Genomic DNA, 15,500 nt, shown 5'->3' on the forward strand with positions numbered 1-15,500 from the left:
TAGGAGCAAGCGTCTTTCAATTTCATGGCTGGAAAAAAGGAGTAAAATTGGGCAAAGACACACACACATAGTAGAAAGCTCATAAAGATGAAGGTAGAAAATGGAGAGTAGCAGAAGCCACTGAACACCAATATTTTCCAGCTAACCACCAGCAATTAGGGCAAGAAGGCATGAAATAGATTCTCACTTATGACCTTCAGAAGGAACCAACACTACTAACAACTTGACCTCAATACCTCTAGACTTCAGAACTGTGAGACAATACTTACATTGTTTACTTTTATTATTTATTTATTTATTTTCCTCCATAAACTTACATTGTTTAAGCAACTTAATCGGTGGAACTTTCTTATGATACTCTAAGGAATGAATATAGATCTTGCAATGGTAAAGTGGGGTGCTGCTGTAATAAATACCTAACATTATGGGAGAAGCTTTGAAATTGGATTATGAGCAGAAAGAAGAGGAAGAATTATGAGGTACCTGAATGAAAAAAATCCATATTACCTTGGAAAGATTATTGGTAGAAATATGGATGCTAAAGGTGCTTCTGGTGAGATTTCATAGAGAAATGAGGAATATGATACTGGAAACTCGAGGAAAGGAAATCCTTGTTACACAGGGGTAGAGAACTTGGATGAATTATACTGTACTGGGTAGTAAGTAGAACTGGATATTTAGCTGAGGGGATTGCTAAATAAAGTGTCAAAGTGTCAGCCTGGTTTCTCCTTGCTGCTTATAATAAAATGTGAGAAGAGAAAGATAAATTGAAGAATAAATTGTTAAACATGAAGGAACCAGAATTTGAAGATTTAGAAATTTCTTAGCCTATTTGTATTTCAAAAAATGAGAAAGCAAGCTCTGGAGAGACCACCAAGGGCATGACTGGATAGTGTCTGCTGAAGGGAATATGGATGTTATGATTTATGAAGCCAATCAATCAGCACCAAGATGTCCACCAAATTGTCCAAGCCAACCACCTCAGCAGAAACACTGCCAGACTGAATTGAAGGGGACAGAGGTGAGAGGAAATGAAGCGGAGAGGGGTGGTGGGCTTCTGAGATTCTACAAGCAGGAAGAGATGTGACAGAGTGATCTGGTCATGAACATATGTTTCAAGAAAACGGAGGAGTGATTTCAGAGGTGATTCAGAGGCTCAAGTGTGTGCCACTGCTACTGCAGGCCCAGAGCACACAGACCTGAAAGGCAGGGCTGTCTCCTCCTGTGTTCCAGGGATGGGGCCTCCTGTGTTTCATAGCTAGGACAACTCCTCAGTTCCAATGGATGAGGCTGCTGCAGGGTTGAGGAAGAAGGGCCACACCCCAGGAGGACTGGAGGACAGAGCATCTAGCCGCTGAGGATTATTCTAAAGCTGTAAGATTCTAATGGAATTCTTCCTGCTAGGATTTGGACTTACTGTCTATTCTCACAGATTTAGAGATAGAGAGAAGTTCTGGCCTAGCGTCAATTAAAGAATTCTTACTTATACCTGATTAAGCTAATCAGAATTTAGTGATTTTATATGAGATTCTGGACTTAGACTTGATGCAAGATGATTACGATTTTTTTGGAACGTTGGGATGGGGCGCCTGTATGTGAGGAGGAAATTTTTGATAGAGCAGAGAGTAGACTGGTTATGAATTGGTTTGAGTCCTCACCTCAAAATATACTGAAGTTCTAACCACCTCCCCCAGGACCTCAGAATGTGTCCTTATTTGGAGATAGGGTTTTATAGATAGGATCAAGTTAAAATAAAAGTTTTAGGCTGGAGTTAATTCAGTATGACTGGTGTCTGTATTAAAAAGCTGAGACAGACAAGTTACACAGAGAGATTGCCATGTGAAGGAAGCAGAGACTGCAATGATGTAGCAGAAGCCAAGGAGTGCTAAAGATTGCCAGCGGATCACCAATCTAGTCCAGAGACATGGGACAAATCTCTGCTTCCCCTACGCCCCAACCTCAGAAGGAAGGAAGCAACTCTGCCAACACCCTGACGTTAAACCTGTAAACTCCAGAACTGGGAGTCAATACATTTCTGCTTTTAAAACTACCTACTTTGTGGCATTGTGGGATCTTAGTTACCCAACTAGGGATTGAATCCAGCCCCTGCTAGTGAGAGAAGAATCCTAATCAATCAATGAACCACCAGGGAATTCCTGCACTTTGTTATAGCAGGCTTAGAATGTTAATGTACTCAAAAAAATCCAAGTTAGGACAAATTCAAAGAGAGACACACTAGATGCATGATGAACAAACTGTCAATAGCCATAAAATAAGAACTGTGAAAGCAGCAAGAGAAAAGTGACTTGTCAGATATAAGGGATCATCAATAAGATGATCAGTGGATTTTTCATCAGAAACCTTGGAGGTCAGAATGAAATCAGAAGATACACTTAAAAGAGCTAAAGAAAGAATTGTGAACTGAGAATTATAGATCCAGCAAGACTATCCTTCAAAAATGAGGGAGTAATAAGCCATTCACAGATAAAAAGAGGTAAGGAAGTTCACTACCACCAGACCTGCCTTATAAAAAAGGCTACAGGAGTCCTTCAGAAGGAAATGAAAGGATGCTAGAGCATAATGTAAATTCATATTAAGATATACATATCTGTGATTAACATAAACACACAAATATGAAAGCCAGTATTATTAACTTTGGTTTCTAACTCTCAGCTTCTACAAGATTTAAAAGACAAATGCAGACAAATAATTATAAGTCCACATTATTGAGTATTTGATGTACAAAGATTAATTTTTGAGATTGGTATTATTTAAAAGGGAAATGGAGCTATACAGAAGTAGGGTTTTGTGCAGTTAAAGTTGATATTAATTCAGATTAGATTTCTGTAGGATATTTCACATAACTTTAATTACACATAATTTTTACACATAATTACACGTAACTTTAGGATGTTATCTGTAATCCCCATGGTAACAATAAACACAGATATACAAAAGGAACCAAATGACACTACAGTTTTGTCACACCCATGTTCACTGCAGCATCATTCACAACAGTCAAGAGGTAGAACCAAGCCAAATGTCCATAAATGGATGACTGAATTAATAAAATGTAGTATATACATAAAAAAACATAGCATATACATACAATGGAATATTTAGTTAGCCTTAAAGTAAGTCCTATTGCATGCTACAACATGGATGAATCTGGAGGGCATTATGCTAAGTGAAACAAGCCAGTGACAAAAGGACAAATACAGGTATCCCTGGTATCTGAAAGTAGTGTTCCTATGAAATTTTTTGAAAGCCAAAATGTAGCAAAGCAAAGAGGCTGACTTTTCTTTGGTAAGAGCAATGTAGGTTTTTCAGAAAAATGGAATTTGTGTGAACTGAACTTCTGAAAAGCAGGGTACTGTTTGATTCCACTTATATGAGTCTCTAAATAGTCAAATTCATAGAAGAAAGTAGAATTGTGGTTGTTAGCAGTTGGGGGTAGAATGAAATAGGCAAGTACTGTTCAGGGAGTACCAAGTTTCAGTTTTTCAAGATGAACAAATTCTATAGATCATCATGCTGTACAATAATGTGAGTTAGTGAATACTACAGAACTGTATATTTTGAAGTGGTTAAGAGCAAATTTTGTACATGAAGGACTGACAACTTTTCTTCTAAGAATGATAATAAGAAAGCATGCATGCTTTTGCCATTGCTATTTAATATAGTTTTGTAAGTTTGAGTCAGAGTAATTAGGCAAATATATATGTATATAAGGCATTTAAAGTAATTAGGCAAATATATTTATATATAAGCCAACCAAATTGACAAGAAATAGGAAAATGATCTCTTTTTGAAGATGATGTGATTTTATAGATAAAAAACCCTAAAGATGCCACAAAAATACTAGCAGGTCTAATAAATGGGCTTCTCAGGTGGAGCTAGTGGTAAAGAATCCGCCTGCCAATGCAGGAGACAAGAGACGTAGGTTCGATCCCTGAGTTGGGATTATTCCCTGAAGGAGGGCATGGCAACCCACTCCAGTATCCTTGCCTGGAGAATTCCATGGACAGGGGAGTCTGGCGGGCTACAACCCACGGGGCCACAAAGAGTTGGACACGATTAAGCATACAAAGATGTAGACTACAAAATGATTACAAAAAATCACATGCATTTCTACACACTAACAATGAACAGTCCAAACAGAAATTAAGAAAACAACTCATTTTACAGTAGAATAAAAAGAATATACTCCAGAATAAATATACTGAGGATACAGACTTGTATACTTGTAAGTACACAGCACTGGTACAAAATAAATGGAAAAACCTTCCATGTTCATCAACTGGAAGATTTAATATTGTTAAGATGTCAATACCCAGGGCTTCCCTGGCTGTCCAGTGGTTAAGAATCTGCCTTCCAATGCAGGGGACACGGATTTGATCCTGGACTTGGAGGATCCCACATGCCATGAAACAATCAAGTCCATGTGCCACAACTCTAGAGCCAGCACTCTAGAGCCTGTAAGCAGCAACTACGGAGGTCCATGCACCTAGGCTCCACGCTCTGCAACAAGGAAAGTCACCACAATGAGAAGCCCACACACAGCAACAAAGAGTAGCTCACACTTGCTGCAACCTAGAGAAAGCCTTGCAGCAATGAAGATCTAAATAGTCATAAATAAATAAAATCTTTTAAAAAAGGATGTCAGTACCCAAAGCAATTTATAATTCAAAGCTATCCCCATCAGAATCCCAATGATGTTTCATGTACAATAGAAACAGTCATCCTAGAGACTTCCCTGGTGGTCCAGTGGTTATGAATCCATCTGCTAATGCAGGGGACATGGATTTGATCCCTGATTTTGGGAAGATTTCACATGCTGTGGAAAAACTAACCCTGTGTGCCACAACTACTGAGCCCGTGTGCTGTGCCTATTGAAGTTCACATACCCTAGAGTCTATGATCTACAACAAGAGAAGCCGCCACAACAAGAAGCCCTCACACCAAAAATAGAGAGTAACCCCCACTTGCTGCAACTAGAGAAAAGCTCACACACAGCAGTGAAGGTCCAGTACAGTCATAAAAAAATAAGTACAATTTTTAAAAAGAGAGAAACTCATCCTAAAAGTCACGTGAGATCTCAAAGGACCCCAAAGTTCAAAAACAACTTTGAAAAAGAACAAAGTTGGACAGCTCACACATTCCCATTTCAAAACTTGCTACAAAGCCACAGTAAATTAAAGTGTGCCACTCAGCAATCAGATGAGAAACAAAAGGTACCCAACTTGGAAGGGAGAAGTTAAAATTGTCACTATATGCAAATAATGTGATCCTATAGAAGACCCTAAGGACACCACACACACAAACTGTTCAAAAATAAATGAACTCAGCAAAACAGTAAGACACAAGATTAACATTTAGAAATCAGTTTCATTTCTTTATACTAACAATGAAATATCAGAAAGGGAATGTAAAAACACAATACCTTTTAAAGTTGCACCAAAAAAATTCAGCTATCAAGAAACTTGACCAAGGAAGAGAAAGACAATATGCTGAGAACTATAAAATATTAATAAAGGAAATTAAAGAGGACTCAAAGAAATGGAAAGATAATACCACGCTCTTGGACTGGAAGAATATTGTTTAAAAGGCAACACTACCCAAAACAATCTATAGATTGAATGCAATCACAATCAAATTACTCATGACAGTTTTCACAGAACTAGAACAATAATCCAAAATTTTCCATGGAAACTTAAAATACCCAGAACTGCAAAAGTAATCATGAGGTAAAAAAAGAAAGAGGCATAACTCATCCAGATTTCAAACAATACTACAAAGCTCCAGTAATTAATGGAAGGACTGATGCTGAAGCTGAAACTCCAATACTTTGGCCACCTGATGGCAAAGAGCTGACTCATTGGAAAAGACCCTGATGCTGGGAAAGACTGAAGGCAAGAGGAGGAGGGGATGACAGAGAATGAGATGGTTGGATGGCATCACTGACTCAATGGACATGAGTTTGGGTAAACTCTGGGAGTTGGTGATGGACAGGGAGGCTTGGTGTGCTGCAGTCCATGGGGTCACAAAGAGTCGAACACAACTGAGCGACTGAACTTAACTGAACAGTAATCAAGGTTGTATGGTATTGGTAAAAAATCAGACATATGGATTAATGGAACAGAACAGAGAGCCCAGAAACATATACACATGCCGAGACAAGTGCTCAGGGCTGGTGCACTGGGAAGACCCAGAGGGATGGGATGGAGAGGGAGGCGGGAGGGGGGGATGGGGAAGGGGAACACATGTAAATCCATGGCTGATTCATGGCAATGTATGGCAAAAACCGCTACAATATTGTAAAGTAATTAGCCTCCAACTAATAAAAATAAATGGGAAAAAAAAAGAAAAAAAAAAGAAATATATACACGTGCCTACGATCAGGTGACAGGCTTTGAGTGAGTCCAGCTCAGTCCTGGCTCTACTCTTTTGTAGCCACGTGACCTCTGCAAGTTGCTTCAGCCCTTTGGTTAGAGTTCCCACTTCTAAATCAAGGTAATAGTATCTTCCTTATAAGACTGATGTAAAGATTAATGAGTTAATTCACACAAAGCATTATGGCCCTTAGAATGCATTAAATTATATAGAACATGGACACAAAGAGATCAATAACGATGAACCTTAATGCTGGTAGCTATTTAAAACAAACCCATCAGTCATATATCCAAATAGACAATGGAATGCCTTTAACTGGAATCTATTTTAGTGTTCAAATTCAGAATATTACCTAGCAATAAATAAATCTTCATACATTATCAGATATGGGTGTTATTTTATTTTGATCTGCCAGTTCTATATGCTTTCCTGGTTTCTAGATTTCAGAAGGTAGCAAGAAATATTTACACATTAGGGATCCTTCATTTTCCTTCCCCTTCATATTTTCAGTAACTTGCAGGATGAAGATTTCCTTCAATTTACTATGAATCGCATGAGTTTCTTGTTTAAATTTGCAGCTACGAAGAAACTTAAAATTTATGGAAGGCTGACAGCAGTTTGCTCTAGAATGCATACTGGGCACTCATTTACATTATACATTTTACTTAATATTTGAAAAAAATACTTTGTCTCAAAGGACCATTATATACTTACCAACTGAAGATAGAAATCAGAAGGACTATTTATATGACAAACCATAACTGAAACATCTGTCATTTCTTTAGGCAAAATAGGTAGAGGATAGTGTAAGGTCGTATTTTTTTCAGAATGATGTCTTGGTGTTTGAGATCTAAACCTAATTAAAAGCATAATAATTAAAAGCATAAGCAAGAGCCATTTTCCTAAGGTCTCTCTTCTCTCAGTGAACTGATACTAAGAAAAGACCTGCACATATACTGATTTATCTACCAAGAATATTTCCCCAATCTTTCTCTAATTTATAATATTTCTTGGCATTATCTTTAATTATCAAATGAGGATAAACAAGAGGTCAAGTCTCAAAACTCAATAATTAACCTTTAACTTTATGTTGGAGCATTTTTCAGTTGGGCCTATATTTTGTACTCAAAAGTTTCTACTCTTTTGGTTGACTTGATACTCATGGTCTATGGCAGCACTCAAGGAAGGCCAGCTGAGGGGTTTCTGTGGCCCCTTCCAGCTACAATACCCTACTTAAGTTTTACAGAATGCAATCTACTTGGGTGACTTCCAGACTCCTGTTATTGCTCAGGACAGAAAGTATCTTCCATTATCTCTGTGGTTACTTCTTATCTCTTTGTTCATCAGAGAAGAGAAAGAAAAAAAGTGTAAGCATCTACTCTAGATTCATATATTAATATACAGTAGTGACCATGACCTTACTCCAAAGCTTAGAAAATTTAAATAGGGAACTGTTAAACACTAATTCTTGAAATCCTAATGGAGCTACTTATAAGGTTAACTAGAGTCTAAAAAAAAAGTTCACTATCTTATAGGTAACTTCTATTTTGAGCTACCTTAATGTGCCTATTTCCTTAAATCAAATGATCTGAATTCAATTTTCACACAACTGTACTTAGAAAACTCTGACAGAGATACCTTTAAATTCTCAGAATATGTTACAGTGTGCTCCCTGATAGTCTAGTGCTTAGGATTGGGTGCTCCCTCTTAAAAGTATGTTATAGTTCACTTTAGACCGCATGTTTTTTAAAGGTAAAATCTGTTATTCCTATCTATAGCTATAACCTTGAAGATAATTATGTTTTAATAAGTTACCTACCTTGCTAGTTCCATAAAAACTAATGCATCTCTAAGAGACACAGGCATATCACTGCTTATTTTATTTGTTGGTGGTTTCTGCAGATCTACAATAAGCACACCATCTTCCTCTTTAAAAACTTTCATTAAAACAGCCTTCTTATTTACCATTTTCAAAAATTCTATTTTAGCTTCTTCTCCCCAGCCTTCACTCTATGGAAAAAGTAAAATTTCAATGTGTTCAGTAATTCTAATTAGCTCTAAATGGTACAATATTATAGATTTAGTTTTCTAACAGTAAATCAGAGCAAAAGCACTGAACCAACCATAGATATTTAGAAGCAACTGGGCCCACAAACCCAAGGAGGACAGTCTTTATGTATGTACAATGTACAGATCATACTTGAATTTTATAAACGTGGTCTCAAGGTGACCGTAAGCTGTTACACTTCAGGACTTAGTTTTACTTGTGAATATTAATATGAAAATAATAAATAAAAATTTAAAGAAAAGAAGTATTGACATACAAATTTTCCCCTTAAATGATGAGATCCAAAAGTAATTCTAAAAGTATAATGGAAGCCATGTAATACATTAGATATTTATAATCATCATCATATGTTTAGTTTCCATTACTAGCAATATACGAGGCACATGCTACTTAAATAATAAGGAAAAATACTCACCTATTGAAAAAAACAACAAAAAAAATTGTTTTCACTACCTTTGAATCTTTAAGTACTCATATCAGGGGTCAAAACCATATATTCCTTAAAAATAAAAAATTTTCTAAAGATTTTATGAACATAAAAAAGTAAAACCTACTCAGAATAGATAAGTGCAAAAAAAAGTTTTATCCATTATAGGATAAAATTAAAGCCAAAATAATTTTGAGAAAAACATCAATGCTAATATTTTCATATGTTTCCTTTTATTTCTTTATTCATTTGTTCATTCTTTCAAATATTTACTGAATGCTTACTGTGTGCTAGGTGATTTGCTAAGTGCTGGAATACAAAGATGGACAAAGGCACAGACTCCTGCTTTCGGACTTTCTAATAATACAACTGCTTAACAAGTATTCTTACACACAATTTCTGTCTTCTAGGAGTTTAAGATCTTTCTGGGGAACAAATACTCATAAATAATACAAAAGCAGAATGCAATATAGTTAATAAGTAGTGAGCAAAGGGTCATGCAAATAGAGATGTATAGAAACATATACCATACCATGTCAAATTTTTCTCTCTCTCCTTATGTACTTGACTCTAAAATTTAGTGGTTTACTCAGATATTCACCCATCATTAAGTTCATATATACATATTCAGTATAATTTCCCATTAAGATCAATTTTGATTGTAGAAATGGAAGTTCAATTCCTTTTTCACTTGCACCAATAGTTTATTATGCAAAAGGTATTTAACAAGTGAACTGGTGTCATGAACCTACATTCAGTAATCTGAACCCCAAAGCGTAGTTAAAATTGCAATATTTGGCCCCCAAACAAGAAATAATTTAAGTCTCACTTACTGAATTCTGTGGAACAATGTCTTTCAATGAGCATGGATGTGCTAGTGGCTGGACATCTTTCAGCAGTTCTTCAATATATGGCTCAGACTTTCTCAGAACCAGACATAAGTCATTTAGTACGACATGCTGCTTAGCAATGTGCTCTGATCTCACATGAGTGTCACCAACCCTGGGAAGAATTCAAGCAACAGTTAATGAAAATAATGCTTCAAGCCCAAGCTTGCCTTAGCCCACAAAAGGTATGCATTTCTACACATTCTCTTTTTAAGTTAAATCTCCTAAAAAGTTATATTCTGATTCATACTATCTCATTATATAGACTCAATCAATCTTTTAAAACCACAGACACTATTTCTATCTACAGAATACATCTCAACAGACTTTATCTGGATTATCTTTCATATACCTAGTGAGTTTAAACTTAAAAGGCATAATGACACACCCAAACAGCAATATATTTGTTTATAAAGCTATGATCATTTAATAAAATGTCCATGCAAGAGTTAATACTGGTTCTTACTACAAGAACATTTTCAATTTGCTTTATTTTGCTACAAGACTAATGGAAACACTTCTGAACACCTAGAATGAGCTAGACACTATGCCACTTTAATATGCAATAATGAAATTAAAGAAATATGATTAAAATTTTTACTCAATCATCTGGCAACTAACGATTTATTTAAAAGAAAGAAAATTTGTGTGCTTCATTCTCTGCTTTAAAGCAATGTAGAAGACTATTTAAGTTTGAAACATCAAAAAGTTATTTTTCTAAGCTCCCCATCTAGTAGCACTGATAAAGTATAATACTTTGCTAATTTAGTAATGAATAAGACAAATTTCAGAGCAAAATAAAAAGTACATATCTTGGGAAGTGAAGAAGGATTACTTATTTCTACCTCTTCCTATTTTTCTTTATTCTTTAGTACTTCCCCATTGCAAGTGTTTCTAAGTAGGCAAGGAATATATAATACTTATAAAGTAACATACCCTGCAACAATCAGCACTTCAGAATTTCCAAAATCTACCATGAAAATTTGTATTAGTGCAACTTCATGGACTGAGAATTTGGTTGGACTACAAAGTTTCCTAATACTTTCACTTCCCATTGGAATTAATTCAGTAATAGTTCCTCGACACCACATTCCATTTTCAATACTGTTGATAAATATTCTTGCACCTACATAATGGAGACAAATGATTATCAATGTTTACAAAGAAAATATCTAATTACCTCTAATTTACAAACAAGTACATTAGATTTTATCACAAAAAAGTCTTAACTAACTTATTAACTGGTGATATAGTACTGAGTCAGTGCTATGAGAGGGATTAAAGGTAGTATATACAGAAACTTGTGACCTAGACAGGAAGGCAAAAACACAGAGTATCAAGCCAGCAGTCCTTTATTGAGGACCTGTGTTTTATGAACTATAATAAAGATGAGTAAGACTGTCCTGCTCAAGAAAGGAGAGGAGACCACATCCCTCAGAGCCAAGTGTGGTGCACCCCACCACACGTCGGGACTGGGTTCCAGTGTGGAGAGCCCTTCGTCCTGGGACATGGGGCCTGGCTGGAAAGGTGGTCACCCCCTCAACCACCATGCATGGCACATTTGTGGGCAACCTAGTACTAAACCATTTGTAGACGACCTGCTTCTGGGTCAGGGTTTCCGACGTAGCATATCAGCTCCCTTGCTGCAATCTACTGAAAGTCAGCCCTCAACACAAAGGTTTGTAAAAAAAGACAGAAGAAAAAAAAAAAAGAACAAAAAGAAATCTAATTGTTTCTTTAAAAAAAACAAAGGAGAGGAGACATGCAAATAAGTGACTATCAATCACTGTACTTATAACAGTAAAGATCATCCTTGTACATGTACACATACACACATGTACAGATACAGACATACTGAAATCTATAAAATACTTAGGTAGCATAAAGGAAGATGCAATGACCTTCTCTTGGTAAAAGGGAAGTAAAAGGAAACCAAGAAAGGCAGAGCGTGAAAGGCAAAAATTAAGAAATTAATACACAGTGCAGTTCAGAAAAGGGGAAAGTGAACCAAGGACCTAACAGCAGAAGAAGACCTTATGGAGGGATCAGATGAATTACAAATTAATAACCAGAAAAAAAAAAATCAAGTTAGAATGAAGCTCGAATTTTAACTTTACTATCTGCTCAGCAATGTTCTCAGTAGTTTGTGTCTGAATTTACCTTTTCCCCACAACAACCCCACAGATATGCTGCTTCCAGCCCATAGGTAAGGAAACCAGGCAAAGAGAGGCTGCAAATCCAGCCCAAGCCACATGGCTACTTAGAAGAGGGAGGAAGAGAACCTAGGTAGTATTGGAGTCCATCCTCTTAACAACTGAGTTAACATCAGAGATGAATTTGGTAAGGTTTGTTCACTTACCACATAGAGAGAGGCTGCAAAATCTCCTCTCCACATGCTAATAAGAACAGGTAGCTCAGGGGCACACAGGGTAACCTTTCAAGTTCTACCAAAACCTGTACTTGGCCTTGAGACTGTCATCAACCCTCTTCTTATGTTGATATATCATAAAACCAATATTCTTAGATTTAAACTATATTCTATTAAATTATTCTTTACTGAAATGGGTGAGATAAAAGCCTACTGAAGCCATTTGTTGTTCTTTATAATGAAAAGCTCAGGTAGAAAAAGGGAACAAGAGGATACTCAGCTAGAACACTGTATTACATTTCTTCCCTTAACACTAATTTCTCAAAAGATAAATGAGTATGTGAATTATGTGTATCTACCTTGAAATAATTAATTATCCTTGACAACTTAAAGAATGATATTTTGACTTTCTTAGAATATTTTCTGAAACTAAACTGAGCTCTTTTATATATATATTAGAGAATTATTTGCAGTCATTAAAAATTTAACTATATTTAAATTTACTGCTACACTTCCCTCGTTAGACATTCATAATTTAAACACTGTTTTTTAACTTTAAAAATTATTATTCATTTTATGAGAAGTATATGATGATTCTAATCTTCTGATATTCTAATAAGCTACAAAGATCAGCTGAGAGTTAGCAACACTTTTAAAGAACTACTAATATAAAGTTGGGGCTTCTCTGATGGCTCAGTGGTAAAGAATCCACATGCCAATGCAAGAGAGGCAGGTTCGACCCCTCGGTCGGGAAGATCCCCTAAGAGAAGAAAATGGCAACTCACTGCAGTATTCTTGCCTGGACAGAGGAGCCTTGAGGCTATAGTCCATCAGGCCTCAAAGAGTCAGGCACGACTTAGAGACTAAACAACAACAGCAACAAATATAAAGCTGAACAGATAATATAGTACTTTTTGATATCAGTTATATACAGGCATTGAATGATATTAATAGAATGAGAAAATGCTCTACTAATAAATCAAATCACAGCTTCATTACAGAGTATAATCATATTTAGTCAACAGTGTTATAAAGAAGATATTTGTAATGAAAGTCTGTACTGTATGTACTTAGTCCGACTCTTTGTGACTCCATGGACTGTAGCCCACCAGGCTCCTCTGCCCATGGGGATTCTCCAGGCAAGAATATTGGATAAGGCTGCCATGCCCTCCTCCAGGGGATCTTCCCAACCCAGGGATCAAACCCAGGTCTCCTGCATTGCAGGCGGATTCCTTACCATCTGAGCCACCAGGCAAGCCCATGAATGCTGGAGTGGGTAGCGTATCCCTTCTCCAAGGGATCTTCCTGACCTAGGAATCAAACCTGGTCTCCTGCATTACAGGCAGATTCTTTACCAGCTGAGCTACCAATGAAAGCCTAATTTATGGCAAATTACACACAGAATTAAGATGCATTGATTAAATTTACCAGCTACCCTCTGTGTGGCACTAGGAAATAGATGCACTGCCCTGCATCCATCTCATTCAGATGTTCAATGACATCTTCAACATCCATATGTGAATAGCAAGGGATGATATGCATGCTACAAGGAACACTTAGAGAAATACTTTTCTCTAGAGACAAGGGGACAAATTATTTAACCCATTATGGATTTTATAATTTTAAAAATCTCACCATACTCCATAATGGAGTTTTTGTGTATATTTCACTCAACAGTCAATTTTATGTCCATCAACAGATGAATGGATAAAGATGTGGTACATATATACAATGGAACACTGCTCAGCCATAAAAAGATCAAAATAATGCTTTTTGCAGCAACATGGTCAGATTAGATTATCGTGCAAAGTGAAGTAAGTCAGACAAAGATAAATACCTCATGAGATATATAACTTATATGTGGAATCTAAAATATGATATAAATGAATTTTAGTGAAACAGAAACAGATTCACAGACTAGAAAACAGGTGTGTGACTACCAAGGAAGAGGGGGGCTGGGAGAGGGATGAAGTAGGAGTTTGAGGTTAGCAGATACAAACTATCACGTACAGAATGGATAAACAACAAGGTCCTAGTGGGAACACAGGCAATTATATTCAATATTTGTGATAAACCATAACGGAAAAGAATATGAAAAAAAGACATTAAGTTCCAAATTACCATGACTCCAATTAAACTTGGCAAATGATATGTATTAAAAACATTTGAACTATGTATACTGTATACCATAATAATATTACTACTATGATACCTCTGAGCAAAAAGGTTTAATATTTAACTAATTTACCTAAATAAAATTTAGCTTATGTTAAATAATTCCCAAAGCTTTATACCTGCTCAAATCTGTATTATAAAAAGTCTACATGAGTTGCCAAGTATTTAACTAAGCTTTATATTTTAACTTGGAATAATATTTCATTACCTAGCTCCAAAACATCTGAAGGATCAAGCTGTAAATTCTTACTGCAAAACTGATTCACCTTCCTTTCCAATACTGTTGCATCTTTTATTTGTGAATACTTCCGAATATAGAAGTGGCAAGGATGTATTACATGGCTTACAAAAACTAGCTCTGGAGAACCTGGATGAGAATTTTCAAATCACATTAATAAACCAAAAGTTAGGAAAGAATTCACAAAATTTGAATGCAGTATCTTCTAAAAGAATGTGTCCTGTAGCACTGCAAACTCTAGAATACTTAGGCCTCATAAAAGAGTAACCCAAATCCCAAATAGTAACCAAACATAAATAAATTCCACTTTCACAATGATTTCTTTAGCAACCTGAACTGTGAACATTTGCAAAATATGTTAAATAAGTGGAACTGAAGTTCACATATGTACCTGAGTTAGTTAGGTACCAGAGTCAGAGTACATGCTATAACTATACTGCATTACAACAAAACTTCAGAATTTATTCATAAACATAATTAGAGCTCAGAACCCCAATGACAATGATGTTTCTAGTATTGCTACAAAAATCCTGTATAAACTACACTAAACTGAAGGAACCAATAATTAGCTCATGGCTGCTTTGACTCCTAGATCTTACCAGGCTAGAGAGATATGAAAAAGTGTCTGGGAAAACCAACATAGTGAGCAGCATTTAGAGGGAGATGTGTATGTTTTGGTGGAAGTAAGGGTGGAGGAGAATAAAAAAGACAAGTAGAAACTTTTTTCATATAGTAGTAATTAAGCCAAGTGTTTTTACTGATATGAAAAAATCTCCAGAGTATGGTGTTGAGGAAGGAATTAAGGGACTTTCCTGGCAGTCCAGTGGTTAAGACTCCACGCTTCCATTGCCAGGGGCACAGGTTTTATTCCTTGTCAGGGAACTAAGATCCCACATGTTGCATGGCATGGCCAAAAACAGAAAAAGAAAAAAGAAAGAAAAAAG

At 36.2% G+C, this 15,500-nt stretch overlaps 1 protein-coding gene across 6 annotated transcripts in view; it reads right to left on the reverse strand.

Moving 5' to 3' along the window:
• RNF17 (ring finger protein 17) overlaps positions 1-15,500 on the reverse strand; it is a 117,934-nt gene that overhangs the window by 58,101 nt on the left and 44,333 nt on the right. For 4 of the 6 annotated variants that reach the window (XM_065901931.1, XM_065901929.1, XM_065901930.1 and 1 more), the window contains exons 12-16: positions 14,527-14,685; positions 10,712-10,901; positions 9,722-9,890; positions 8,213-8,403; positions 7,108-7,249 (exon numbers count right to left, since the gene is read on the reverse strand). In XM_065901931.1, the coding sequence (XP_065758003.1) occupies positions 7,108-7,249; positions 8,213-8,403; positions 9,722-9,890; positions 10,712-10,901; positions 14,527-14,685 (851 nt within the window). The remainder of the gene's footprint in view (positions 1-7,107; positions 7,250-8,212; positions 8,404-9,721; positions 9,891-10,711; positions 10,902-14,526; positions 14,686-15,500) is intronic. The other 2 variants (XM_065901934.1, XM_065901933.1) reach the window with 1 other exon arrangement.

This window comes from Muntiacus reevesi, chromosome 11 (assembly GCF_963930625.1).
Source record: "Muntiacus reevesi chromosome 11, mMunRee1.1, whole genome shotgun sequence".
In the NCBI taxonomy this organism is placed as follows: Eukaryota; Metazoa; Chordata; class Mammalia; order Artiodactyla; family Cervidae; genus Muntiacus; species Muntiacus reevesi.